Source organism: Molossus molossus, unplaced genomic scaffold (genome assembly GCF_014108415.1).
Source record: "Molossus molossus isolate mMolMol1 unplaced genomic scaffold, mMolMol1.p scaffold_m16_p_3, whole genome shotgun sequence".
Lineage (NCBI taxonomy): Eukaryota > Metazoa > Chordata > Mammalia > Chiroptera > Molossidae > Molossus > Molossus molossus.
In genome coordinates this window covers 119953662-119980718 of record NW_023425366.1, presented here as the reverse complement: position 1 = coordinate 119980718, position 27057 = coordinate 119953662, and the positions used below count along the sequence as shown (strand labels likewise).

The window sequence follows — 27057 nt, the reverse complement described above, 5'->3', positions numbered from 1 at the left end:
ACATCAGCGTGTTTTCTCAACCATCTCTACTGGGCACACAGGACATTTAAAAGGCCCAGAAAAAAAAAGCAGCTTGTTTTTTAAAGAGACACAGTAGCCACAGTAAGGGTGACCTCTAGTCTGTGTCCAGGGGCAGAATCTTGGCTGGCCTACCTCAATGGGCTCCCGGGGGGCAGAGAGGACCTCTTGCTGTGCCAGGGGGCTCAGTGGTCCATGCAGGTCTCCGCTGGGTGCCCCCACCAGGATGTTCTCCGCATCCCACACAGGGCCTGGGGTGGCAAGTGTGCAATGAGGTACTGGTCCCAGGCCAAAGAGAAGAGTGAAAGGGGCCAGGCCACCTGGCGGCAGCCCCACAGCTTCCTCCATCTTTGTCTGTTTCTTTCAGGGCATGCCCAGCCCAGAACAACAGTAGGTGCTCAGCAAACATCTAATGAACACTGGCTAAGAAAGGAGCCTGGGGGGAGGAGAAAGGAGCACTGTCCTGGTCAATGGGAGGAGGAGCTCTGGGACAGCCAGGAGACTGTTTCTTGGAGGGTAGCTGTCCTGGTCTAGGGCAGAAGGTACTCCCCAGCCCCCATCAGCCCCAGCACACCTCCAGGCTGCAGCTCACAGACGTAGCTGTGCGGTACCGAGCACAGGTCCGTGTTGCACTGCCCAGCAGGCCCAAGCCGCACGCAGCGCTCTGCAGTGGCAGGATGTGGTTCCCCAGGTAGCCAGTTCTGGCAGCTCTCCAGGCTGAAGGCCTCACCCCGAGGCAATGGGCCTGCCTCAGCACCCTCCATAGCCGAGAAGCCGATCCACACATCCAGGCCCCTGCACATGATGGGGAGGGTGAGGCTCAGGAGGCTTCCCAAAGACAATTGCCCTTCCATTCATCCTCTCTCTGGGGGCAGGCTTCTCATAGCAGCCAATAAGGTGGGCCCTGCCCCTACTCTCCAGATGGGGAACCCGAGGTTCAGAGACATGACTTGGAGAGCAAGACCCACAGCAGTGCCCATTCAGCTACCCACGCAAAGGGGGTAGGGGCCCAGCCAAGGGAGCTGGCCTCAATCAGACCCACATGGCATCCTGTAAGGAGGCCCAGGGTACAGCATTTGGGACCAAGACACCCACACATCAGTCCCCAAAGGGCTATTCTCCACAGCTCTTCCAAGGTAGGAAGACTTAGAGGCAAGGATTGTAGACATATAGGTAGGGTTGGACACAGGGAGAGACAGAGGAATAGGAACAGGCAAGAGGGAGAGGGACAGGCAGAGAAAAAAGGACAGACACTGGGACAAGCAGAGGGACAGGGATCAACAGAGAGAAATGAAGAGCTGTGGTCAGAGCCAGGCATTGGGGCCAAGCATGTTAACTGGGGCCTTGAGCAAGGGCCTTGACCACTCTGGGCCTCAAATGATTTCCCCCTTCTGCACACTGAGGATGCTCAGGATGATTTCACAGTCCAACTGGACTCTTCCCACACAGGGAACCCAGGAGGTGGGGGGATCTGGCAGCCTCCACCCCCTCCCCCATTGCCAGCCTTGACAGGTACTGAAGGCCTCTCCAGCCACTACCAGCTCTCCTCCTGCCTCAGGCTCTGCCCCCACTACAGTGTTCTGTCCCCCGCCCCAACCTCCCAGCCTCTCAGGGATGGGGGCAGGCACCTGGTGACCCGGGAAACCAGGAAGTGCTGGACAGCAGGACTGTCCACCATGGCCAGGGCGGCCCCAGCCCAGGCCCGGCACTGCTCCTGCGCCTGCAGCCAGGCCGCCTTCTCCGCTACCAGGCGATAGCAGTGCCCGTTACCAGGGAAGATCTCGGTGTCAGAGGAACATAGAGGATGCACCACTGGGGGCCAGCGGGGAGAGAGATGGGGCATTAATGTGTGCCCATCTATGACTCTGCCCCACCCACCCCGACCCTGGAGTGTGAAACAGGAGTGGTGACCCGGGCCCAGGGAGGCACCCACCTTGGGCCAACTCCTCGCCCAGGGCCACAATGCTGTAAGTGGCCTCAAGGCCTGAGCCACCACGATTTCGGACAGTGAGCTCAAGGGTCTCATCAGTGTGCACGGAGGCCGGACACATGAGCTCCAGGGCAGCGGGAGCTGCCTCCACCTGCACCTCTGTCCCCAGCTGGGCTGAACCAGCTCCCAGGGCCAGCACCACTGTCACGTGATAGCGCCCAGGCAGCACATAGTGGTGAGTGCTAGTAGAACCAGCAACGTCCACCTTGGGGGAACTGTCGCCGAAGTCCCAGTGTGTTGAGCTGACAGGCAGCAAGGCAGTGACGTGGAAGGCTGCTGGCTGGCCAGAGGCCAGGGGTCCTTGGGGCCCCACCAGGGCAGCCCCTGGGGAGGCAGGGAAGACATTCTGGAGGATGGTGGGGCCCCCGCAGGCAGGGGCAGGGAGCAGTGGGGGGCTAGAGCAGAAGGGCAGGCAGGCAGAAGAGGTATTGAAGGGATGGGCAGCCCCACACAGGCAGTGGCCCTGCTCTGAGAGGGCCGCAAGGTCCTGGCCAGTGGAGAAGCAGAAGGCACTGCAGGCCTCGGGCACCAGTGGACCCTCAGGAGCAGCTGAAAAGGTCACCAGCACCATGGCACCCGAGCTGTTGTTGGGGAGGCAGGCAACATACTGCTCACCTGGAAGGGGCAGATGGCTGTCTCTTAGCCTCCATTCTAGATCCCAGGGCACCCCACCCCACCCCACCACTGGTCTTCTCCTCATCCCTCTCACACTGTCTCCCCAGTCCAGAGGGCCTTCCTGACCCAGTTAGTCTGTCTCAGCCTTTCTCCCCAGGTCCCCATCTACTGCCTCCAGGCTGGCAACCCTTGAGCACCTGCTGGGTCCTTGCTTGGCAGGGCTGCACCGCAAGAAATTACCAAGCAGGCCCCGCCCACACTCACCACAGCCACTGTCAGACAAGGGGACTCGCAGGAGGGGTAGGCCAGCTAGGGGGCCAGGCCCTGCACAAGTGGCTGCCTCTGGCTTCACCAGGCGAACCTGCTGCTCCTCTGCCCAGCGCGGTAGCCAAGCTAGACCACAGTCACACTCCAATGGGTTCCCACTCAGGTTTCTGTGGAGGGGCAGGGCCAGACACTCAGCATACAGTGGGGCAGGTATAGAGGACCAAGCCTGACCCTGGGGAAGGGTCTAGGTCAGCCTTATCCCGGGGAAGTCAGTCCCCTCCTTCCCCCCTGCCCCCAACAAGTGAACAAACATCCCCTCAGGGTCTAGTCTCAAACTAAGAAGCAGGTATAAAGGCCAGGTCGGGAGGGCAGGGTGTTGTTAGGAAGCCATGGGCCCAGCCACTGACATCCATCAAAAACAATGCAACTTACATTTCACTTAAATTAAATAAATTAGCAAATGTTCCTTCTTCTAATGTAGAAATCTTATTGTTGCTTATGTCCCTGAAAGAAAAGGGGGGATTCAGCAGGGTCTGAGGGATGCCCCCATAACTACAATGGTGACAGGCTGCCACCACCTGCCCATCCCATGGAATCCTACAGCTGAGCCAAAGGGGACACTCACAACTCTGTCAGTGCTGAGAGATTCGACAGGAGCCCAACATCCAGCGTCCGGAGCAGGTTGTGGGAGACATCTCTGGGAAACAAAGCGGTCACAGGTCAGCACTGGATGCCTGGGTAGGGCACAAAGCCACCGGAGCCCCACCTGGAAGTTTCCCAGTACCCCCAAGCTCCCTATTCCCAGGGTCAGAATCGGAATGAACTCTCAGCTAGAGAAACCAAGGCAGGAGAGGGCTGGGGATCCTTAGCACTCCATCCATGCCCTGCCCCATCCCCTTTCTTACAGATCCAAGGCTCTGCTCAGTCTCCTTCTCCTTGGCCCAGAAAAGGCCATCCCACACCACGGAAGGCAGACTTAACCCCTCTCCACATGAGGGCCAGGGACCCAGCTGCTGCCAGCTGGGGAGGCCTCTGAATGTCTCCGAGACACAGTAGGGCACAAAGACCAGAACAAGGAGGAGGCCCTAGTGGATGATCCAGCATCATAGTGATTACGACAGCCTCAAGGTTAACACGACCCCAATAAACACCCCACACAGTCAACAAGATAACACCCAGGTTCAGTGAGAAGCATAACTGGGCAAGAACCATCAAGACAAGTTAAAAAAATGGACTGACACTATGTTATCTGTGCTATATGTGTGTAGGAGTGGACAAACTGACTGATGAGAGAAAGGGAATCTCCTAAAACAGACTGTGACCCCACAGGAATCTGTGCAGAGAAAGACGGGACTGGTACAAGGACACGCTTTTTAGCCAACAATCCCACTTTCCCTCCCAACCCAAAGGTGGAGATCACAGTCGCCCCTGCCCATCTCTCATGTCCCAGGATGGGGACACATGGATCACCCAGACACCTCCAGTCATCTGACCCACCCCACCTTTCTCAACCTCTCCCCAGGCTCCCACAGGTCTGTGTAGCCCGGACCATGGTCTCCAAATGAATAAGGTCTGGGCCTCCCACCCATAAGCCTCTGCCCTCTGATGTCTCAGAACACCCCTCACCAGCCCTGCCTTTCCACCAGTGACCACCCAGTCATGCAGAGACCCAGGGTTCACCAATGCCTCCTCCAAGCCTGCCAACCTAGCTCCTAAAACACTCAGCCTCTCCCAGCTACAGCCTGGTCCAAAACTCCATCCCTGGCACCTCCTTTCCAAGCTCCCATGGCAGCCTGGGGTGGGGAGGTTGCCCTAAAGCCAAGCTCCCATCAGTCACCCTCTAGAATGGACCCTGCTTTCTCTAGCCTGCTCTGAACACAGCAGGAACTTAGTAAGAGCGAGCTGGTATGAAACAATGTCCTCCTGGGAGCCGAGGCACTGAGTACCAGCCCAGGCCCCTGGGCCTCCACACATACAGGCCCCATGGACATGGGGGTAAGGGGGAGACAGGGTCCCAGGGCTTGGCAGACTGAGATGCCTGGCAAAGTCTAACTACACAGTTCACAGTAACCAGGAACCTCTGGAACCAGGTTCAGAAAATGACCCCACATAAGCCTCTGACCACTGCTCCTCCCTAAAGACCTGCTGGCGACATGGGGCCTCATGGCAACCAATACTTGAATACTGGCTACCTGCCAAGGACAGGGACTGAAGGCTAGGTCTCAGCTAGGCTGCTCCCACTATCCTGGCTCCCAACATAGCCAGGAGGCTACCTAGGGAAATTTTGGAGGGGCACTACTGGCCTTTCAGTGGCTAATGTAGGGAGCCAGGCCCATATGGGCTCCTGTGCCCCTGTGGCTTCCACTAAGGGAGGGTATGGAGATTAGAACTGTGGACGCAGTCAGCTAACCCTGGGAGTCTGGTCTCTCTCTCTCTCTGCAAAGTGCAATAGCTCTCCAGGGACTCAACGAGCAGAAAGCACATGGACATGAAGAGCTCAACTGACACTGGCCTCCGCCTGCCTGGGGTGGGAAGGCAGGCCATGGGCAGCCTCAGCAGGAGGGTACAGGCAGCAGGTGAGCAAGACCATGGTCCTCCAGTGAATCGGGCTCCACAAGAGGGGCTGTGAGGAAACTCAAACATGATCAAATGGGCCAGGCCAGTAGAAGAGCAGGCAGGTCCTCCTGGCAGTAGAACCTCTGCAAAACTGGGCTGGGGTCCCACAGGGCGGGGGAGGCATTGGTGGGTCAGAACTCCTGCTGGGACCAGACAGAGACAGGGCTTCCGCCAGGAGGACCCATAGCAGCCCCACCATTGCTGTGACCAAGTGACCCGACCAGGCAGGATGCCAGGACACCTAACTTGGCAAGGCTGTCCTCCCAGCAAGAAGGTCAAATGGCAGTGCAGGTGCCAGCTCAGAGTCATGCCACTCACCATCTTGAGAGCCTGACTGCTTTGGGAACCAGTGTAGCCACACACAGAGAGAGGCCCAGACATCCTCCCCCCCTTACCTGTGACACGAGATGTGATTTAGTTGGAGAGCCCTAAGCCCATCAGCAGGTGTGGCTTGGCACCCCCTCTCAGCACACAAAGATAGGAGAAATACAGGTGCGAAATGCAGCCCCCTCTCCCTGCAACTGTTCAAACTGAGAACCAAAGAAAGCATTGAAAGGGGGTGCAGAGTAATAAACCCATTCTCAAGAGCAGACAAGTACCCTAGATTTTCTACACTCTCATTCTGCTCTTGAAGTAGGAGAAATGGGTGTGGAAGCTTCAATGCAGAGGGGACAGACAGGCTGCTTGAGGGGGCCTGGAGCGGAGGCTGAGGCAGGACACAGGGCCAGGAGAGGGGGCTTCAGAAGGGAGCAGATGGCAAGACGGTGGGCAAGGGTAGTCAGGAGACACTCCACCCAAGGAGTTCAGAACAGCTAGACCTCCTCCGTGCCAAGAAGTTGTGGTCTCAGGGTCAGATCTGTGCCCTAGCCCATCTGAGCTAGGTGCCCCAAACTCTGAGATTTGAGGTTTCCCGTGTGGAAACGGCAGTGTGTGCCCTTGCACATGCAGTTCTATTTCCCCCAAGGGCTGTGGGACAGGACCCCATGCTCAGAGTGTGGGTTTCAAGAACTCTAAGAGAAGCCTGTGTGGGCCAGGTGACATGGGCATGGGACCTCTGGCAGGGTCACCTCTGCTCTCCCCAACTGAGCCTAGCTTCCCCACTTTTTCCCACATGGGGGTGGAAGGAGGATTTTTCCTTTTAGTCTGGCAGCTGCCATCCGGTAAGCCCAGATATGTGCTCAAAAGTGGGTCTGGGAGCCATGGAGGAGGCACATGCTTTCTTCTAGGGAGCTTAGTGGGCAGCACTGCCCATCTGTGTGCTCAGTGTACACCAGGAAGGTGGGAGCAGAGAGGACACTGGTGTGGAGGTCACTGGAAGGGTCATGGGGGAGGGTCAGTAAAGGGGGAGTCATTGGAAGGGGACATGGGTAGAGTCCTCACCCAGCCCCAAGCCCCCCGGCCCTGAACAGCCACTTTCCACATCTCCATCTGCTTTTGCCATCACTGTTCTGGGGGAACGCCAAGGCCACGGGCCAGCCCCATCCCCTCTCCAGCCCCTCGGCTTCCTCTGTACCCCCAGGTGATGTCATTGCAATCTGATTCCCTGTCCCCATACTTGGTTCTCCCACAGTCCTGCAAAAGTGGGAGGAGAACAGCACAGGAACAGGGAGATTGACAGGACAGAGCAGGCCCAAGGAGCTGCCTGCAGGAGCCCATACAGTGGGCAGAAGCAGCAGAGGCTGGCCAAGCAAGGCAGTGGCCAGCTCCACAGGAGGAGAGCCAGCAGCCTGGCTGGACAGCCCCCTGAGAGATCCTTGGCCAAGCAGGGCCCACTCTCTCAGCCAGCTGGACCATCCCAGGTCCCTGCAAACCCCAAGCCAGCAACTTCCAGGGATGCCAAGGCTGGAGAGATCGGGCCAGCAGGGGGGGAAGGGGTGACCTGGGGACAGGCACACACCCACAATAGCACAAGACATGTGTCACCTCCCTAGGCACTGGGGATAGGGCTGGGAGGGGCCCCCACTGGCTGCAGCACTGAACACAAACCCCATAGAGATAGGGACTCTCACTCTCAGCCCATCCCTTCTATTGTCCCCTCTCCTGCTCCAAGATAGGCAAGTGTGTCCGAGGAGAAAGGAAGATTCCTGGTCTACCCCACACACCTGGGCCCTCCTTCTCCTTCCCCAACAGTGCCCCAGCAGTCACTGGGGAGCCCAGTCTATCCCCACACAAGGGTGGTACCAACTCCCCCTGCCCTCCAGATTAGACATTCTCAAGGGGAGGACCACTAGCTTCCCTTGGGCCCGTATCCTTGCCTTCAGGGTTTGGGCACCCAATAGTACAGTGCTATACCTCTGGCTCCGATCTTTCCTGCTCCAAACAAAAGCTAGGGTAGGGTGAGGGAAGGGGGTGGGATCCCTGCTTCCACCACCAAGCAGGAGGTGCCGAGCAGAAGGTGCTGAGAGCCCTCCCAATCCACTGGACAAAGGCAGCTCCCCCTGCCCTCTTCCCCACACAGGGCTCTGTCCCTGCTCACATCCCAGGCCTCGAAGTGTGGAGGGGAGGCAGTAGAGGGGTGAGAAGAGAGTGGGAAGGGGAGAATAAAGGGAGGGGAGGGAGTCCCAGGGCCCAAGCAGAAAGAGACGGAAAGGGACTTCGGGCATAAAGGTGAGTGGGTTGGTGGAGAGGTGAAGAACAAGAGGGTCACTGTGACAGCAGTCTGGAGTGTTTTCTGGGTGCCTTCAAGGGCAGTCCCTTTTAAAGCTGAGGAAACAAAGCCCCCAGACAAGCCAGGAAGCTGCCCTGTAGCCCAGAGCTGCCTAAGTTTCTTCCTCTGCCAAAGAGGGGAGTGGCCTGGGTGCCTGCTCTCCAGTCTAGAGCTCCCAGTCCAGATGCTGACTGAGGTCTGGGGGCCAGTCAGAGCCCCCAAGGAAACATCTGCACATTCCAGACACATGTGGTCAGCGGCGGGGGCGAGTGCCAGGCCCCAGCCCAGCACCCCCACCCCAGTGCTGGCCGCTGTGCTGGATACAGGGCTTCAGGGAAATGGGCTCCAGAAGGGCCGCCTGCACATGTTATGTAACCTGCTCCTCCCAGGCCAGCAGCTGCCTCCTCCCTCTAACAGGACAGGACAGCACAGCGGTAGCAGGAGAAGGCACCCCACTCCCCCCCACCCAGGGCCCAAGATAAGGCTCCTCCCTCCAATCTGAGCCCTCAGGGCTCCTGGAAATACAGCCTCAGTGGGCCTTACTGAGCCAGTCTGTCCTCTCCCTGGAGGCCCCATAGACTACAGGGAGAAACAGGTTCCCCTCAAACCAGCAAGGGGAACACAGTCCCTGAAATCCAGGTCAAGACAGAAGGGAAGAAAGGCTACAGTATTGGTTCTGGGCCCCTCAGGGGACACCCCCCCACCAGCTCTCAGGCCAGGTAGTGCCACCCACTTGCCACCTCATCACCTCACTAATGGCTTCTTTTAGCACTGGAGACAGTCAGTTGGAAGCCCAGTGCCTGCGCCAGTTTAAGTCTAATAACCTCATTCTGTTTTCATTCCCTTCTATTTATGGAGAGTAAGGCTGGCTTCCAGGGCCGGAAATGATGACGTTTAAATTAATGAATTCAAGTTTAGGAAAGAGAGCCAGATTTGAAGAAAAACATGCAAAAAAGATGAGCTGGGGAGGTGGGCAGGAGGCAGGCCTGCCATGCAAAAGGGGCAGGGAGAGCCCACCAGACCCACCTGGGCTCTGTGCCCAAGCCCCCACCCCCACCTGGCTCTAAACCAGGGCCCAGGGAATGTGTGTGGGGAGGTGTCCTCAGCTTTGAGGACTGGAGGGAAAGGCTGTGTAAGAGTACTCCACAGCCTCCCAGCCCCAGGACATGGAACAGCAGGCAGTACACATTTCACAGGGCATTTTGTGGGGCTCCCTCAAGGAGCTTTGCCATCCTACTACTAAACTGTCACCAGGATGAGACATGGGCATCTGGTGTACTAACACTGACTGGCTAGGATCTCCCTGGGACCACAGGCAGGGAAGGGGGGAGCCTCAGGCAAGTGATAAAGCTGTGGGGTATCTTCCACACAGCCCCGGCCCGAGGAGGCGCATTCAGAGGTCAGTCACTGTCAGGGCACTAATAAACCAGGGTGAGAACGCCCTGGCCGGTTTTGCTCAGTGGTTAGAGCGTTGGCCTGCGGTCCGGAGAGACCCGGGTTCGGTTCCCGCTAAGGGCACATAACTCGGTTGCAGTTTGTCCCCGGCCCTGGTTGGTCGTGCGGGTGGCAGCCACTCGATGTGTCCCTTTCACATCGATGTTTCTCTCTCTCTCTCTCTCTCTCTATCCCCTCCTGCTCTATCTGAACAAAGAATGAAAAAGTGTCCTCGGGTGAGGATAAAAAAAAAAAAAAAAACAGGGTGAGGGCCAGGGGCTGGAAAGGAGGGGGCCCACCCAGGAGAGGGGCCCAGCTCACCCTTCCACTTGCAGCTAGGGAATTAGGGCCCCCTTCCAGGGTAAGAGGAAGAAAAGAACCAGCAGCAGGGTGCCCCCTGGTACTGCACTCAACTGGTATGTCCCTCTACACTCTGGCCTTCCCCAGCCAGCCAGAGCAGGGCTGTACCATCCCTTTAGATGAGAATGCTGAGGCCCACCCCACCATCACCTCCTCAGACTCTGAAGAGTGAAGGAGAAAGGCAGCTGGGCTCTCCCTACTCTGGCCAGGGAGCCAGTACAGGGCTCTGGCTTTCCAGGGGCAGAAACATCAGTCCAGCATGGCTGGCACTCCCACCACTCAGCTACTGGGCACAGCCAATGGCATTACACAGCCTGCTGCCAGGACTCCAGAGCAGTTTGGAGGTGCAGGACCCTGGAGCCCCCAGTGCCATTAGCCCTGTCATGAGCACTGGTCCTCATTCCTCACCTCAACTGGAAAGAAAAGCTGGCTCTGCTCGGCCTCGGAACAAAGCCAGGGTGGCCCCACAGGATACAGGAGCGGGCTCCATACCTTTCAGGCATGGGGGCTGCTAAAATCGGGAGCCTCTCACTTTGCCAGGCCTGAGCCCATGGGATCCTCAGGGAGAGAAGAGCTCTGCCCACCTTGGCCCCCGAATGCAGTCCCCTCCCTGACATCAGCAGCTGGGCATCACTAGGCCCCTTGACGGAGATGGCTGCCAAGCCATGAAGAACGAGGTGTTCTGAGGAAAAAGGACATGAGCTACATTTTCCAGCTGCCTCTGACTTGGCAGTGCCTCTGCCGCCTTGGCCAGCTGGAGCTGCAGACACTCAGCATGCAGGGCCAGGCCGATGTGCCCATGAGCCCAGACAATGTACCACCCCAGACAGTGGCAGGAGAAACGGGATGTTTTCATTCCAGAGTGCTCAGCGGGCTGAGCCCGCTAGGTTCCCAATGCTGGCACTGGCCCCACACAGTGCTCCAGAAAGGAAAACATACATCTCCATCCAGAAGGGCTTCTTCACTTGAAACCAAACCCCAGCAAGGGTCTCCACACTTCCTGCCCACCTGGCATAGGGGCAGCTGGGAGGGGTTAAGGATGGGACCACATCTGGCAATACCTACTAGCCCAGCCAGTTGTCATATGACAGTGGCCCCAAGGCATGGCCTTTGAAGAGAGAACAAAGAGGTTCCAATAGGAAGTCTACCAGGAGATGTCCTGGCCTTGAGGGGGAAGGGCAACAAAGTCATGGGCACATGTGCACCAGTGCAGGGGCACTTCTACTTCTGCACCTAGGGGCCCATCTCCTGGTGGCCAGTGCTTGGGGACACAGTAATGGGCTCTGAGAACATGGAGAAGAGGGGATGGAGGGGGCCACTTTGGCAACAGTTACAATTATTGGGGCTACCAGCAAGGTGTGGTATTGGATGTACCACACGCTCTTACTTCTGAAGCCCCACGACCCCATAAGATGTGTCCGCTCATGGTACCCATTTTGCAGGTGAGGAAACTGAAGCTCAGAGAGGATGAGTGACTCAGCCAAGGTCACACAAGAGCTGTAGGAGCTGTGGGATACGAACCAAATCTAACCCAGGGCCTGAATCCCCTACTCCTGGGCTCCTATGACTCCATCCTGAAACCAAACAGGAAGTCAGAGGGAGGTCCAAGAAGAGTTGGTGGGAAGGGCAGGACCAAGCAAGCAGCTGGGATCTGAGTCCAAAGCCCACTTGGTCCCACTCAGAGACACCCCTATTGCCACCTCTCTATGGTTTATGAGCCAGGTTGCTGGTGCTATACCCCAAACCCCTGCATGCAGTTGTGGGGATATGCCCCAAAGTATGCAGATGAAATCACCTCTGCCACAACACACCAGTCATGCAACCCCAAGAAGTGACAACCTCCAGGAGACCAGTGTCCTGGTCTGTAAAATGGGACCAGGAATGGTTCCATCCCCACAGCACTGGGTGAGATATAGTCAGATAAAGGTCAGAAAGGGCCTAATACAGAGCCTAGCACTTGGCAACCTTAGAGGGAGAGGACAAGGCAGTGGTGAGTATTTTATTCAGAGATATGTTTTTTATTTCAGACATAATTCACATACTATAAAGTTCATACTTCTAAAGTATAAATTCAGTGGTTTAGTATATTTTCAAGGTTGTACCACTATCTAATTCCAGAACACTTTCATCACCACAAACAGAAACACCACACTCCTTGGCCACCCCCATGTCCTACCCTGGCTACAGACAACACTAGTCTGCTTTCTGCCTCCATGGATTTATCCATTCTGGACATTTCACATTAGTGGAATCATTCAACATGTGACTTTTGTGCCTGGCTTCTTTCAAGCAGCATCAAGTTTTCAAAACTCATCCATGATTATGGCATGTGTCAGGATTCCATTCCCTTTTATGGCCGAGTAATATTCCACTGTGTGAAGGGACCACGTTCTGTTCATTCAGCTGCTGATGGACACTTGGGTTGTTTCCACCTTTGGTTACTAAGAATAATGCTGCTATAAACATTTGTATACACGTGTTTTTTTTTTTTTTTTTTTTTTAAGAATAGTTTAGTCTGGCCCTGGCCGGTTTGGCTCAGCGGTTAGAGTGTCGGCCTGCGGTCTGGAGAGACCCCAGTTTGGTTCCCGCTAAGGGCACATACCTCAGTTGCAGTTTGTCCCCGGCCCTGGTTGGTCGTGCGGGTGGCAGCCACTCGATGTGTTCCTTTCGCATCGATGTTTCTCTCTCTCTCTGTTCCTCTCTCTCCCTCCCACTCTACCTGAACAAAAAATGGAAAAATGTCCTCGGGTGAGGATAAAAAAAAAAAAAGAATAGTTTAGTCTGGCCATTGTGACTCAGTGGTTGAGCGTTGTCCCATGCACCAAGAGGTTGATGGTTCAATTACCGGTCAGGACACATGCCCAGGTTGTGGGCCTGATCCCCTGTAGGGAGCATGCAGGAGGTGGCCAACTGATATTTCTATCTCTCTTCCCCTCACTTCCTCTCTCTCTAAAATCAATAAAAGAAGAAAAAAAAAAAAAAGGAATAGTTTATTGGTTTTTAGAGAGAGAGGAAGGGAGAAGAGAGAAACATCAACATGTGAGAGCATAACATCGATTGGCTGCCTCCTGCATGCCCCCTACCAAGGATCGAGCCCGAAACCCGGGCATGCGCTCTGACCAAGAATTGAACCAACAACAACCTTTGGGTGCACGGGACAATCCCCAACCAACTGAGGCACGCTGACCAGAGCCGTATACAAGTTTTTGTGTGGACAAATGTTTCATTCCTCAAGGGTAGATACCTGGAAGCAAATTTGCTAGGTCCTATGGAACCTCTTTGTTTACTCTCCTGAGGAAATGCCCAACTGTTTTCCAAAGGACTGCCCCATTCTACACCCCAACCAACAGTGGAGGAAGATTCCAATTTCTCCACATCCTCATCAATACTCCTTATTGTCTGTCTTTTTGGTGCTAGGCATTTCCCTGAAAGCTAGACGTTGAGCATCTATTCATGTGCTGACTGGTCATATGTATGTCTTTTTTTTGAAATATGTCTGTTTGCACATTTTTTATTTTATTTTATATTTATTCTCACCTGAGGACTTTTTTTTTTTTTTTTTTCATTTATCTTCAGATAGAGCAGGAGGAGAAGAGAGAGAAACATCAATGTGAGAGAGACACATTGAGTAGCTGCCACCCACACGACCCCAACCGGGGCCGGGGATAAATTACAACTGAGGTATGTGCCCTTAGCAGGAACCAAACCCAGGACTCTCTGGTCTGTGGGCTGACGCTCTAACCACTGAGCCAAACCGGCCAGGGTTGTCCATTTTTTAATTGGGTCATTTGTATCTTTGGCATTGAGTCATAAGGATTTTGTATATATTCTGGCTACAAGTCCCTCATCAAATAGATGATCTGCACATGTTCTCCACCCTGCAGTCCCCATTCAGGAGACCACGTACAGGAGGCATGTGTGCCCTCCAGTCCACAGTTCTGACAAACCTGCATTCTGTATCTCATCAGGAAACTAACATTACACACACATTTATAGTCTGAATTCCCAAGTGCCGGCTGTCATGTACAGCTCAGGGAACATGAGGGTGAGATTAGCAGAGTGTGCAGGGCATATGGGTCCTCCCAGTACCTGCTGTCCACACAGCAGCCAGTGTTCTTTTTTTTTTTAATCCTCACCCAAGGACATTTTTGCATTTATCTTCAGATAGAATGGAAGGGAGAGAGGGAGGAAGAGAGAGAGAAGTATCACTGTGAGAGAGACACATAGAGTGGTTGCCACCCACATGACCCCAACTGGGGCCGGGGACAAACTGCAACCGAGGTACGTGCCCTTAGCGGGAACCGAACCCAGGTCTCTCTGGTCTGCAGGCTGACACTCTACCCACTGAACCAAACGGGCCAGGGCAACAGCCAGTGTTCTTTCTAGAAGACATCAATCATGCCACTTCCTTCCTAGATCCTTCAATGCTGGCCCTACCTGCTCTCTCAATAAAAGCCCCACCTCCCACCCCTCCATTTGAAACTCTGCCAGGCTGTCCCCACTCTGCCTGGGATACTCTCGCCAGTCCCGGGACGACTTTTGAGCAAGCACTGAATCTTGGTTTCAATGTCACTTACACTGGGGGTCCTCTAGGCAGCCCCTCCAAAGTAGCCCCCTCTCCATCATGTGACTTTGGTTTAACATTGGCTTACTCATAAATGAGCCTCAGAAAGGTGGGCCTTGAAGACCCATGGCATAGGGCTGGCACACAACAGTCAGGCCCTCTGTATGCCCAGGGCTCACAGAGGGGACCCTCTGTTGCCAGGCCAGTCCTTAAAGCAGCAACACATGTGGTACCTGCAGTCTAACATGTTACATACACACCAGACCCAGACCAAGTCCACCTTACCTCACACACATCCTGTGCAGGCACCAGTGGCTGAGCCTGCCCAACACTCTCCTATCACTTAGGGGTACGGGCAGCAAAGGGTGAGGCCCTGAGTGCTCCCCACCAACAGACGACCCTAAGGCCCTCAATATTTTAATCAGCAAACCAAGTCCCTATTGAGTCCCTGTTCCTAGCCTAGATCCAGATCCAAAACATGCACAAGACAGTACACAAAACCCAATATGGGCCCCGGGCCAAAATTAGCAGCATATAATACCTGAGAAATGGTCGGCCAAAATCACCCACACCTGAAACTAAATGATCAACAGACCACACCTGGAGAAGCAGCGCTATCACATCTAGAACATTCTATCTTTGTGCTTTCCAACACGGTAGCCACTGGCCACCAGTGGCTCCAGAGCACTTGAAATGTGACTCCCACACAATGTGGCCTGGACCCAACTATCAATCTACAGGAAACAGAGGGCAGAGAGATACATTGAATGATGCCACGGAGGTGACAGAGATAATACCCAATCCCCGACACTGTCAAACCAGTTTCTTCAACAAACCAAACAAGCTTTTTGAAAGAAATAAAAGGGAAGCCTAGCCCTGGCCGGTTTGGTTCAGCGGTTAGAGTGTCGGCCTGCGGTCCCGAGAGACCCGGGTTCGGTTCCCGCTAAGGGCACGTACCTCGGTTGCAGTTTGTCCCCAGCCCTGGTTGGTCGTGCGGGTGGCAGCCACTCGATGTGTCCCTTTCACATCGATGTTTCTCTCTCTCTTCCTCTCTCCCCCTCCCACTCTACCTGAACAAAAAATAGAAAAATGTCCTCAGGTGAGGATAAATAAAAAAAAAAAAGGGAAGCCTACACATCAACAGAGATTTAAAAGACACCGACAAATTGCACTCTGTGGGCCTTATTCAGATCCTAATTCAAACTACTAAAAAAACAAACAAACAAAAAAACTGAGACAACCAAAAATTTGAACACAGTGGACATGTAATGGGATCAGGGAATTACTCACTGTTGTAAATCATGGTGTTGCCATACACTCCAAAATGCTTACAGATCAAAGAATAGGATACTAGAATTTGGTTCAAAAGGGGTTGGGGGGTAGATCATGCCACAGGGCAGTGGGTCCATGAGGTTCACCAGAGTATTCTGCTTACCTCTGTATAGTTCAAATTCTCCATGATAAAGCTTTAAAAAGTAGAGCAGCAGCATTTTGCTGAGTGACATCACCGTTTTCAGGCTGCCACCTCTCAGTTAACCAAGAAAGGCTAGGGTCTGGGAACCCAGGGAGCTCAGAGTACCACATGGGCTCCCACTCAGCTCCAGACACAGCTGTCCTGCCACACCACAGGTTAGCCAAGGAGTCTGAAACAGGGGTGGCTGCAAGACACTGATAGCAGAAGCATCAAGCCTGAACCTCCCAGAGGAGGCTGCTGGATCCCCTGAACATGCACACTCTGTCCCAAAAGGTTCCCTGGCTTCTCCAAGCTCAGCTGTTCTCTCTTGGAGAAGAGAAGACTCACCTATCTCCCTCTCCCAGAGGACGGGGTTTGCAGGGTTGATAGGCAGAAAGGCTGGGGCAGCTCAGAGGGCATTTAGGGAACCAGCAGGGGCCTCACCATTTGCACCCAAGGGCCCAGTTTCCTTTGGGTCCTCACCCTCAGCCTTCTGGAAATTTCCCACAAGCAGTCTGGGGGTGTAAATAAGAGCTTGAAGTCTCCTCTATTCCCCATCCACCCATGCCTCCCAGGGTCCTGTCACACACTCAGAGGGGCCAACAAGCCTGGAATCCTGCCAGCTCAGGCCAGGTCAGGCCACCAGCTCCCAGGACCTCCAAAACTCAGGAGCAGAGCCTAAGGGGACACATGCAGAGCAACAGGTCTGGGCTCCATCATGGTCTACTAGAGCCTCCTAAGCATGCGCTCTGCTGCAGGCCTTGGATTCACCAGCATTGTTTATTCCCTGAACAGTTCCCAGAGGCCAGCTGGGACTAGCCAGCGGGAGCCAGGCCAGATCCCCAGCATCTTCCAGCCCACCAGGGACGAAGGTAATCTCACCCACAGCACCAAGAAGCAAAGGGTAGGATGGATCTCACGTAATTATGTGAGCTCCAGTGGCAGGCAGGAGGCTCATCTCCTCAGAGATAGCAGAGATGGCAAATGGTTTAGTGGTCAAGAAGCAAGATAACAGACCCAGCACAGCCCCCACAGCTCCCAGCTGGCCATGGAGAACCCACTCTTTCCCCCACCCTCAAGTCCACCTGGCAAAGCTCCAAGAACATCTGGACTGCTCAGAAGAAGCATGTACCCCTACTCTCCCCGCGCCAACATCCAAACACTGACCATTAGGCCCCTAATTAAAGGTGACTGGAGTCACCCAGGGAACACTTTTACAAAACTGAATGCCAGGGCCCACCCCCAGATTTAACAACCTTCGGCCAAGGAGAGATGGAGTCCTGCCTCAGGTGCCTGGAAGTGCCCAAGAAATCCAAACAGGGCTATAGGGATGTGGATCAGCAGACCCTGAGCCTGCTCCAAGCCCCAGGGAAAACTGTCTGCAAATCTTGGTCCTCTGCAACATTTTCATTCCAATTGTGGATCCAGAGCACCTCACAGTCAAACCTAGCTCTGCCATGTACTGGTTATTACTTGGTACGTGTGCTTGGACAAAATGCATCACCTGCATTTCCATTTCCTCATCTGTAAAATGAGGACCTTCACCCTACTTTCACCTCAGAGGATTAGGGGTGAGGGTTAAGCATGACAGCCACAACCAGAGTTTGGCACAGGACCTCACTCAAGGCAAATGCTCCATAAAGGCTGACTCATTACTACTTCCAAAATGCAAACCTGACAACAGCTCTTTGGCGTTTTAAACCCCACCCACTCACGGTTCCCAGGATAACATCAGAGCCCTAGACAGGACACTTGAGGCCCTTCAGGACCCCTGCCCACCTCCCATGGTGCCCCCACTCCCTCACACTTTTCCTGCAGCTGCCACACTGGGGGTATACCTACATCTAAACACAACCAAGTCCAGCCTCCAGGTCTTTGCACACAAGGTTCCCTCCTCCTTTCCCCTAGACCTACCTTCCTGCCCATCCTTAAGTTTCAAGCCAATTCTTTTTGTTTTGTTTTTTGTTTGTTTTTAGAATTTGTGGAATGATCTTATCTCTTCTGAATGTTGTATTTACTCCTGCCCAGAATCCATCCTTCACGGCTGCTCAAGCATCACTGATACCTATGCAAGTTCTCTCTTGTTCACACTGCTTTGCCTTTCTTACTTAACCTTGCCCACCTGCAATGTTCTGTTTATCTCTAAGATTCATCTCAAGCATTGCCTTTTTTTTTTTTTCATTTTATTTTATTTCAGAGAGAGAGAGAGGAAGGGAAAGAGAGAAACAAGGATTTATTGTTCCACTTATGTATGCATTCATTGGTTGACTCTTACATGTGCCCTGATCAGGGATGGAACTGGCACCCTTGGAGTATCAGAAGGACACTTTAAACAACTGAACCAGCTGGCCAAGGCTCACGCATTGCCTTTTGTTGTTAATCCTCACCTGAGGATATTTTCAATTGATTTATAGGGAAAGTGGAAGGGAGGGAGGGTGAGAAAGAAACAAGAAACATGGATGTGAGAGAGATACATCCATTGGTAACCTCCTGAAGGAACCCAACCGGGGTGGGGATCCAACCTGCAACCCAGGTAGGTGCCCTTGACGGGAATCCAATTGGCGAGCCTTTGGTCCACAGGCTGACGCTCTAACCGCTAAGCAAAACCGGCCGGGGCTTTCAGGCCAATTCTTACACATGCATCAAATCACTGTCTAGACACCTCTACCGGGAAGCCTTTCCTGCCATCCCACACAGCGCGCTCGACCTCCTAGCTTCCTTCTGGGCTCTCAGGTGCTGGGTACCTGCCAGGCCAAATCTTATTAGTCCCTAATTAGCGTTTAAGTGTTTGCAGTCTCCGTTCAGAGACCGCCCCATCCCGCCCTCGCACGCTGCCACAGGCCCCCCATCAGCTCGCGTTTGCAGAACCCTACTGGGTGGGATGTCTCTGCTTTCACAGAAACCGGGATTATTCTGTTTCCCTCTGGCCCACTCCAGGCGGGCTGACAGCCGGCCGCGATCCCAGGTTTTCCTTATTTAGTTGGGCCGACCTCACTACGCTGGAGCCTCGCCCTGGGAGAGGCCTGGCCCGCACTCCGTTTCCCCTTCTAGAGGCCGGGGACGCGCCCACGCCCTGAGAGGCCCGCCAGGCCGGCGGCCTGCCCGGCCGGGCCTCTCCCAAGGGGGTGCAAGCGCGCGGAGGCCTCTCGAAGCCCTGCGCCCCGCTAGGCCCCCACCGCCCCACTAGGTCCTCGCGCCCGCTTGGCGCCATGGCAACCGCCTGACCCGCATTGCAGGGCTGCGGGTTACTCACAGCGCGGTGGCGTCCGCGGGGATGCGCAGCGCGGGCCCGAGCGTCCGCAGTCCTAGGCCCGAGCAATTGACGCGGCAGGCGGTGCCGGGAGCCGGGCCGCAGAGGCAAGGGGGTGCGCAGGGCCCACAGCCGCGCCCGGGGTCCCCCGCCAGCGCCCCGAGCCACAGGCCCAGGCCCAGGGCGAGCGCTAGGCGGGCGGGCGGCATCGTCAGGGCAGCGCGCGCATGGCCCCGACCCCGAGCCCGCCCGGCGCCAGCGGCCGCGACTCAGGCAGGGCCCGCGGACTGCATGGCGGGGCGGGATCTAGGGGCGACCGTGGCCTGTCTGCCTGCGTGACGCCCGCTCCCGCCGCGCGTTCTGTCCACAGGAGCCCGCTCGCGCATTCGCGATGCTGTGCGGCCCGCCACCGGCTCCTCCTCCTCCCCGCGCGGCGGGGCGGGGCGGGACGCCCTCATGTTCCGCCCCCTCCGTCACCGTGTGGAGACCCCGCCCTTTGTTCTTGCAATGTGGCCACCGCGCGGGGGGGGGGAGCGGGGGGGGCTTCATATGACCACGCCCCTCAGAGCGCCCGTACCTCTGCACTCTTCTTAGAGGTGCTCGCCTCAGTTCCCCGTCGCGTCCGCGCCTCCCAGCCCTGCGCAGTATCCACAGCCACAATACGGAAAACACCAGCAATAATAACCACCGCGGCAGATTTCAGGGCTCATCCACTCCCAGCGCCTCTGTCCATCTCGATTTGCGCCGTATCCCGAGAACCTGGAGCACAGTAAGCGCTCGGTAACTATACATCGCGTCCTTTCCTGGAGTTCCGACAGTCACGAAGTCCCCGCAGTCACGAAGGTGACGCCCACGCGTCACCTGGGCCAGTGAAGTGCCGCATCCCGCAGCCGCCCGCCTGCGGGCGGAGAACAGAACACAGCACTTTGCTCACCCGGCACTCTCCGGCCGCTGCTTGTCCACTCTCTCCTTTCACGGTCACGAAGTACTCCGTGCTTGGCTTTGCAGAGGGAGTTTTTGCTCCTCTGTGTGTGCAGGATTTAATTACGAAACTAACGCTCCTGGTGGAAGAATACACACCTAAAAACGTGAATGAACTCCGAAAACATGCTAGAAGCCCCCCACAAAGGACTACATATTATGATTCCATTTACAGGAAATGTCCAAATTAGGCAAATCATAAAGACAGTAAGTAGATAAGTGGCTACAGGGATGGGGGTGGGGGGAGTAGATGGGGAGTGACTGCTAATGGGTATAGGGTTTCTTTTGGGGATCATAATGCTATGGAATTAGTGGTGATGGTTGCATAGCCTTGTAAATATTCTTTTAAAAATCACTGAACTGTGCTTTTTAAAGGGTGGATTTTATGCTATGTTAATTATATCTCAATTTTTTTTAATAATGAAGAAATAATAAATTTGTTTCATCCCTGGCCGGTGTGGCACAGTTGGTTGGACATCACCCTGTGCACCTAAAGGTTGCTGATTCGATTCCTGTCAGAGCAGATACCTGGGTTGTGGGCTCAATCCCAGGTAGGGGAGATGCAGGAGTCGATAGATGTTCATCTCTCACATCGATATATCTCTGCTTTCTCCCCTCTCTTTCTAAAAATCAATAAAAACTTTTAATTAAAAAATTGTTCCACCATTGGGTACAGGGATTGGGAAGATTAGTGGTGAGAGCTTCTTGAGAGTGAGAAGGGAGAAAACCCACATCCATCATTTCCCCATCCATTCACATTCATTGCCTTATTCCATTGAGTCTTCACAACTCTAGCATGTGGGTACTATTATTATTACCTTTTTTAAAAGAGAGAGAGAGAGAAGGCCCTGGTCCGTTTGGTTTATCGGTTAGAGCATCGGCCCATGGACCAGAGAGGCCTGGGTTTGGTTCCCACTAAGGGCACATACCTTAGTTGCAGCTTGTCCCCAGCCCTGGTTGGGGTCATGTGGCTGGCAACCATTCTATGTATCTCTCTCACATTGATGTTTCTCTCTCTCTCTTCCTTCCTCTCTCCCTCCTGCTCCCATCTATCTCATGATTAATGGGGAAAAAAATGTCCTTAGGTGAGGATGGATACACACACACACACACACACACACACACGTTTTTATTGATTTTTTAGAGATAGAGAAGGGAGAAAGAGATAGCAACATCGATGAGAGAGAAACATCAGTCAGCTGCCTCCTGCACAACCCCTACTGAGGACCGAGCCCAAAACCTGGGCATGTGCCCTGACCAGGAATCCAACTTGGACCTCTCAGTCCATGCGACAACACTCAGTCCACTGAGCTACACCAGCCAGGCATATTATTCCCTTTATTAAATGGTGTAACTAAGGCACAGAGAGGTTAAGAAATTTGCAATGTCACACACCAAGTAAATGCCAAAACCAGGATTATATTCCAAACCCAAACTTTTAGATCCAAACGACTAACTGATTAGAGTCAAGGACTCAAGATGAAGGGAGATACACCCATGAGAAACAGTGGTGCTAAATAAGAGATTAATCAAGTCTAAATGATTGTCTGAAGATGGTTGTGGAATAAATAAAATAGTTTGGAAAGGATTTCTGAAATAGAAAATACTTATTTTTTTTCTTAATAGTTTATTAATTTTTAGAGAGGAAGGTAGAGGGAGGGAGAGAGAGAGAGAGAGAGAGAGAGAGAGAGAGAGAGAGAGAAACATCCATTGGCAGCTGATCAGCTGCCTCTTGCATGCCCTCTACCGGGGATGGAGCCCAAAACCCGAGCACATGTCCTGACCAGAAATCAAACCAGCAACCTTCTGGTGCATAGGACCATCAACCAAGGTAAAAAGACATATGTTTAAAGAAGAAATTAATTATCTGAAAATTGTTTCAACAAACTTTGTGTTAAAACAGAGAAAAGAAATTGACAAAAGATCTTTGATTCAGGGAGGGGGACATTGGAGAAATCTTTAATTATTATTTCATTTATTTATTTTTGTTAATACCCACCCGAGTATATTTTTTTCTTTTTTCTTTTTTAGAGTAGAAGGGAAGAAGAGAGAGAGAAACATCTGTGTGTGTCTCTCACATTGATTGGTTGCCTCCTGCATGAGCCTCAAATGGACAGGGGACTGAACCTACAACCCAGGTATATGTCCTTGACTGGGAATCAAACCCAAGACCTTTGGTGTGCAGGCCAATGTTCTAACCATAGAGCCACACCAGCCAGGGCTAGAAATGCTTAATTCTTTTTTATTTTCCCTCAATTTTTATTAACTTATTTTTGTTACAGAAGTTTCTCTGTTTCCCTCCTGGACACCCTCCTCCCCTAGAAATGCTTAATTCGTTTTTTTCCCTTTTATTAATTTTAGAGAGAGAGAACATGAGAAAGAGCTAGAGATAGAAACATCGATGAGAGAGAACATCGATTGGCCGCCTCCTGCACGCCCCGCATTGGGGATTGGGCCCACAACCCGGGAATGTGTCCCGACCAGGAATCCAGCCAGTGACCTCTTGGTGCATGGGTCGACACTCAACCGCTGAGCCACACGGGCCGGATGAAATGCTTAATTCTTGATCAAATATTGATGTTAAGGTTTTTATTAACAGTTAATAATAACTATTAGCTCGGTTGCAGTTCATCCCCGGCCCTGGTTGGTTGTGCGGGTGGCAGCCATTCCATGTGTCCCTTTCACGTCGATGTTTCTGTCTCTTTCTCTCTTCCTCTCTCTCCCTCCCACTCTATCTGAACAAAAAATGGAAAAAATGTCCTTAGGTGAGGATAAAAAATAATAATAATAATAATAACTATTGGCATAAAACAAGGGAGGAAACTACCAGGAGAGGAGAAACAAGAAAACCTGATTGGTCCAGGAAAGGATTAAAAAAAGAAAACAATGAGCCCTGGCTGGTTTGGCTCAGCAGTTAGAGTGTTGGCCTGTGGACCAAAGAGTCGCAGATTCAATTCCAGTCAAGGGCACCTACCTCAGTTGTGGTTTGTCCCTGGCCTTGGTCAAGTGTTACGGGAGGCAACCAGTCGATGTGGCTTTCTCACATGGATGTTTCTCTCTCTGTTTCTTTCCCACTCTATCTGAAGATGTATGGGGGGGGGGGGGGGGGGCGGGGCGGGAAGTATCCTTGGGTGAGGATTAAAATAAAATAAAATAAAATGTGTCCAGCCGGTGTGGCTCAGTGGTTGAGCGCTGACCCATGCACCAAGAGGTCACTAGTTTAATTCCCAGTCAGAACACATGCCCAGGTTGTGGGCCAGATCCCTAGTGGGGGCATGCAGGAAGTGGCCAATCGATACTCTCTCTCCTTGATGTTTCTATATCTCTCTCTCCCTCTCCCTTCCTCTCTCTAAAATCAAAATCAATAAAGGGAAAAAATTAAAATTAAAATAAAATGTTAAAAATAAGTAAATAATAATAAAATAAAATAAAAAAGGAAACAATGAGCCCTGGCCAGTGTGGTTCAGTTGGTTGGAGCATCGTCCCCATGCACTGGAAGATCCTGGGTTTGATTCCCAGTCAGGGCACATACCTAGGTTTTGGGTTTAATCCCTGGTCAGGCCCTGGCCGGTTTGGCTCAGCAGTTAGAACATCAGCCCACGGACCAAAGAATCTCAGGTTTGATTCTGGTCAAGGGCACATACCTTGTTGTGGGGTCACTAACTTTTTTCCCTTTATTTTAGAGAGAGAGAGGAAGTGAGAGGGAGAGATAGAAACATAGATGAGAGAGAACGTCAATTGGCTGCCTCTTGCATGCCCCCCACTGGGGATCAGGCTCACAACCTGGGCATGTGTCCTGGCTGGGAATCGAACCTGCGACCTCTTGGTGCATGGGTTGATGCTGAACCGCTGAACCACTGAACCACTCTGGCCAGATGGAGGCAGCTAACTGATATGTCTCTTTCACATTGATGTTTCTCTCTCTCTCTCTCCCTCCCACTCTATCTGAAGATGAATGGAAAAAGATCCTCGGGTGAGGATTTTTAAGAAATAATTTTGCAACTGAAACCTATATAATTTTATTAACTAATGTCAACACAATAAATTCAATATAAATAAATAAGCCCCTCCAAAAAACAATGACTGTTTTAGGTTCTAAATGCTGCTGAGATTAGACACTGGGCAGTCCTGGTCCAACCAAAGACTGATGTCCCATTCGGCACTGAAAGGTCACCAGTTCAATTCCCAGTCAGGGCACTTGTCTGGTTTTGGGCTTGATCCCGGGGGGGGGGGGGGGGGGGGTGCAGGAGGCAACTGATTCACGTTTTTCTCTTTCTCTCCCTTCCTCTTTCTCTAAAAATCAAAAAAATCAATAAAAATAGAATATCAACACAGAGAGCTAAACTATTAGAAATTCACAAAATCAGCCCTGGCTCATTTGGCTCAGCAGTTAGAGCATCAGCCCGCGGACCAGAGAGGCCCAGGTTTGGTTCCTGCTAAGGGCACATACCTCGGCTGCAGTTTGTCCCCAGCCCTGGTTGGGGATGTGTGGGTGACAACCAGTCAATGTGTCTCTCTTGCATCAATATTTTTCTCCCTCTCTTCCTTCCTCTCTCCCTCCTGCTCTATCTAAAGATAAATTCAAGAATGTCCTCTGGTGAGGTTAAAAAAAAGAAAAAAAATTCTCAAAATCATTATGGGAGACTTTATTGCAGCTTCCTTTGAATTGTAAAAATAAAGCAATTTTAAAAATTATTTTATTGATTTTAGAGAGAGAGGAAGGGGGAGATACACACACACACACACACACACACATACACATCAATTTGCTGTTCCACTTATTTATGTATTCATTAATTGATTCTTTTATGTGCCCTGACTGGGGATTGAACCCACAACCTTGGCATATGGTGACAAGGATCTAACCAACTGACCTACCCAGTCAGGGCTTAAGCAATTTTTAAAGTCAGTGCAGATATAGAGCAGGGATTTTCAACCTTTTTCATCTCATGGCACATGTAAGCTAATTACTAAAATTCTGTGGCACACCAAAAAAAAAAAATATTATTTTATTGTCGATTTGGCCAAAAAGAAAAAAATATGATTTTTATTCACTCACACTGGAAAGCTATTGTGTTGGCTGTTGTCATTTTTTTATTTGACTATCCAAAGAGAAAGAGTCAGTGACTCTGACTAAATAGTCAATTATTACATATTTTAAAAATTCTTGCTGTGGCCCTGGCCAGTTTGGCTCAGCGGTTAGAGCGTCGGCCTGCTGTCAGTCCAGAGAGACCGGGGTTTGGTTCCCACTAATAGCACGTACCTCGGTTGCAGTTTGTCCTGGCCCTCGTTGGGTCGTGCGGGTGGCAACTACTCAGTGTGTCCCTTTCACGTCGATGTTTCTCTCTCTCTCTCCCCCTCCCACTCTATCTGAACAAAATATGGAAAAAATGTCCTTGGATGAGGATTTAAAAAAAAGTCTTGCTGTGGGGGGCGGTATCTGGAGGAGGGTGGGGGTGGAGGGAAGAAATATCTGTAACAAAAATAAATTAATAAAAATAAATCAATAAAAATTTTTGCTGCACACTGTTGAAAATCACTGATATAGAGGACTGAACAGCATAGTTAACAAGTTCTATTTTATGTAATAATATGTTGACAAGATCGGGAGAAATGATTAGGCAAGAAAGTGGCCTTAGGCAACACCGCCCCCTAGAGGTGCTCTTGCGCCATTCATCCATGAACAGTACTCCATGTTGAGTCCTGCCCACAGCTGGGCCACAGTTCTAGGCCAGGGATGCCCACCAGAGTAGAAAGCTGTGGTAGAGGAACTTGGACAAGGCTGGATATCCTGACAATCATTATCTTGTTTACAATGATGGTTTCATGGGTATATACATATGTCAAACCTTATATTGTACACTTTAAATATGTGCATTTATTGAATGTCAATCAGATTTCAGTAAAACTGTTTCTTAAATATCTAAACACTTATAGTGACAAAGACAAAAAAAAAAGCAGGTAGCCAGGGACTAGAGATAAGGGAAGGAAATTACTGCAAAGTGACAGGAGGGAATTTTGGGGTTGATAAAAATGTTTTATATAATTAGTATGGTAATGTTTAAATGACTATATACTTGTCAAAACTCACCAAATTGTATATTTTAACATGTTATTGTACATAAATGATGCCTCGATATAGCTACTTTGTAACAATCTAACCACATGGCAATTAAAATACCCTCTTTTAAATAACTCTTGGGCAAACACCAGTGAGAAAAAATATATGTACCTCTAAGTTCATAGCAGCACTATTTATAATTGCTGAAATCTGGAAACAGCCCAAGTGTCCATCAATAGATGAGTAGATAAAAAAGCTGTGGTACTTATACACAATGGAATACTATGCAGCCGTAAGAAGGATCACTTATCCTTTGAAAGGACATGGAGGGACCTGGGGAGTATTATGCTAAGTGAAATAAGCCAATCAGAGAAAGACAAATATCACATGATCTCATTTATTTGTGGAATATAACAAACAAAATAAGCTGATGAACAAAACAGACCCAGAGACATAGAAGTAGGGTACAGACCGACAAACCTCAGAAGAGAAGGGTGGGGGGAGAGAAGAGATAAACCAAAGAACATATATGCACAACCAATGGACATAGACAACAGTGTGGGGGTAGGGGGTGGGATTGGGAGGAGGGTATCAAGGGGGACAAAAGGAGAAACGTGTAACAGAAAATAATTAATAAAAAGTAATTAATTTTTAAAAACTGCAGTAGTCCCACTGGTGTGGCTCAGTGGTGAGCATCGACCCATGCACCAAGAGGTCACTGGTTTGATTCCTGAGCAAGACACATGCCCAGGTTGTGGGCCTAATCCCCAATGGGGAGCATGCAGGAGGTGGCCAATCTAT

The 27057-nt window shown here is 52.0% G+C and overlaps 1 protein-coding gene across 2 annotated transcripts in view; it reads right to left on the bottom strand.

Annotated features, from left to right (window-relative positions):
* PKD1 (polycystin 1, transient receptor potential channel interacting) overlaps window positions 1–19423 on the bottom strand; it is a 49563-nt gene extending 30140 nt beyond the window's left edge. For both annotated transcript variants that reach the window (XM_036279909.1, XM_036279910.1), the window contains exons 1-8: window positions 19218–19423; window positions 3516–3587; window positions 3323–3394; window positions 2888–3057; window positions 1952–2623; window positions 1647–1830; window positions 593–813; window positions 154–269 (exon numbers count right to left, since the gene is read on the bottom strand). In XM_036279909.1, coding sequence (XP_036135802.1) covers window positions 154–269; window positions 593–813; window positions 1647–1830; window positions 1952–2623; window positions 2888–3057; window positions 3323–3394; window positions 3516–3587; window positions 19218–19423 — 1713 coding nt within the window. The remainder of the gene's footprint in view (window positions 1–153; window positions 270–592; window positions 814–1646; window positions 1831–1951; window positions 2624–2887; window positions 3058–3322; window positions 3395–3515; window positions 3588–19217) is intronic.
* Window positions 19424–27057: the final 7634 nt, after the last annotated feature.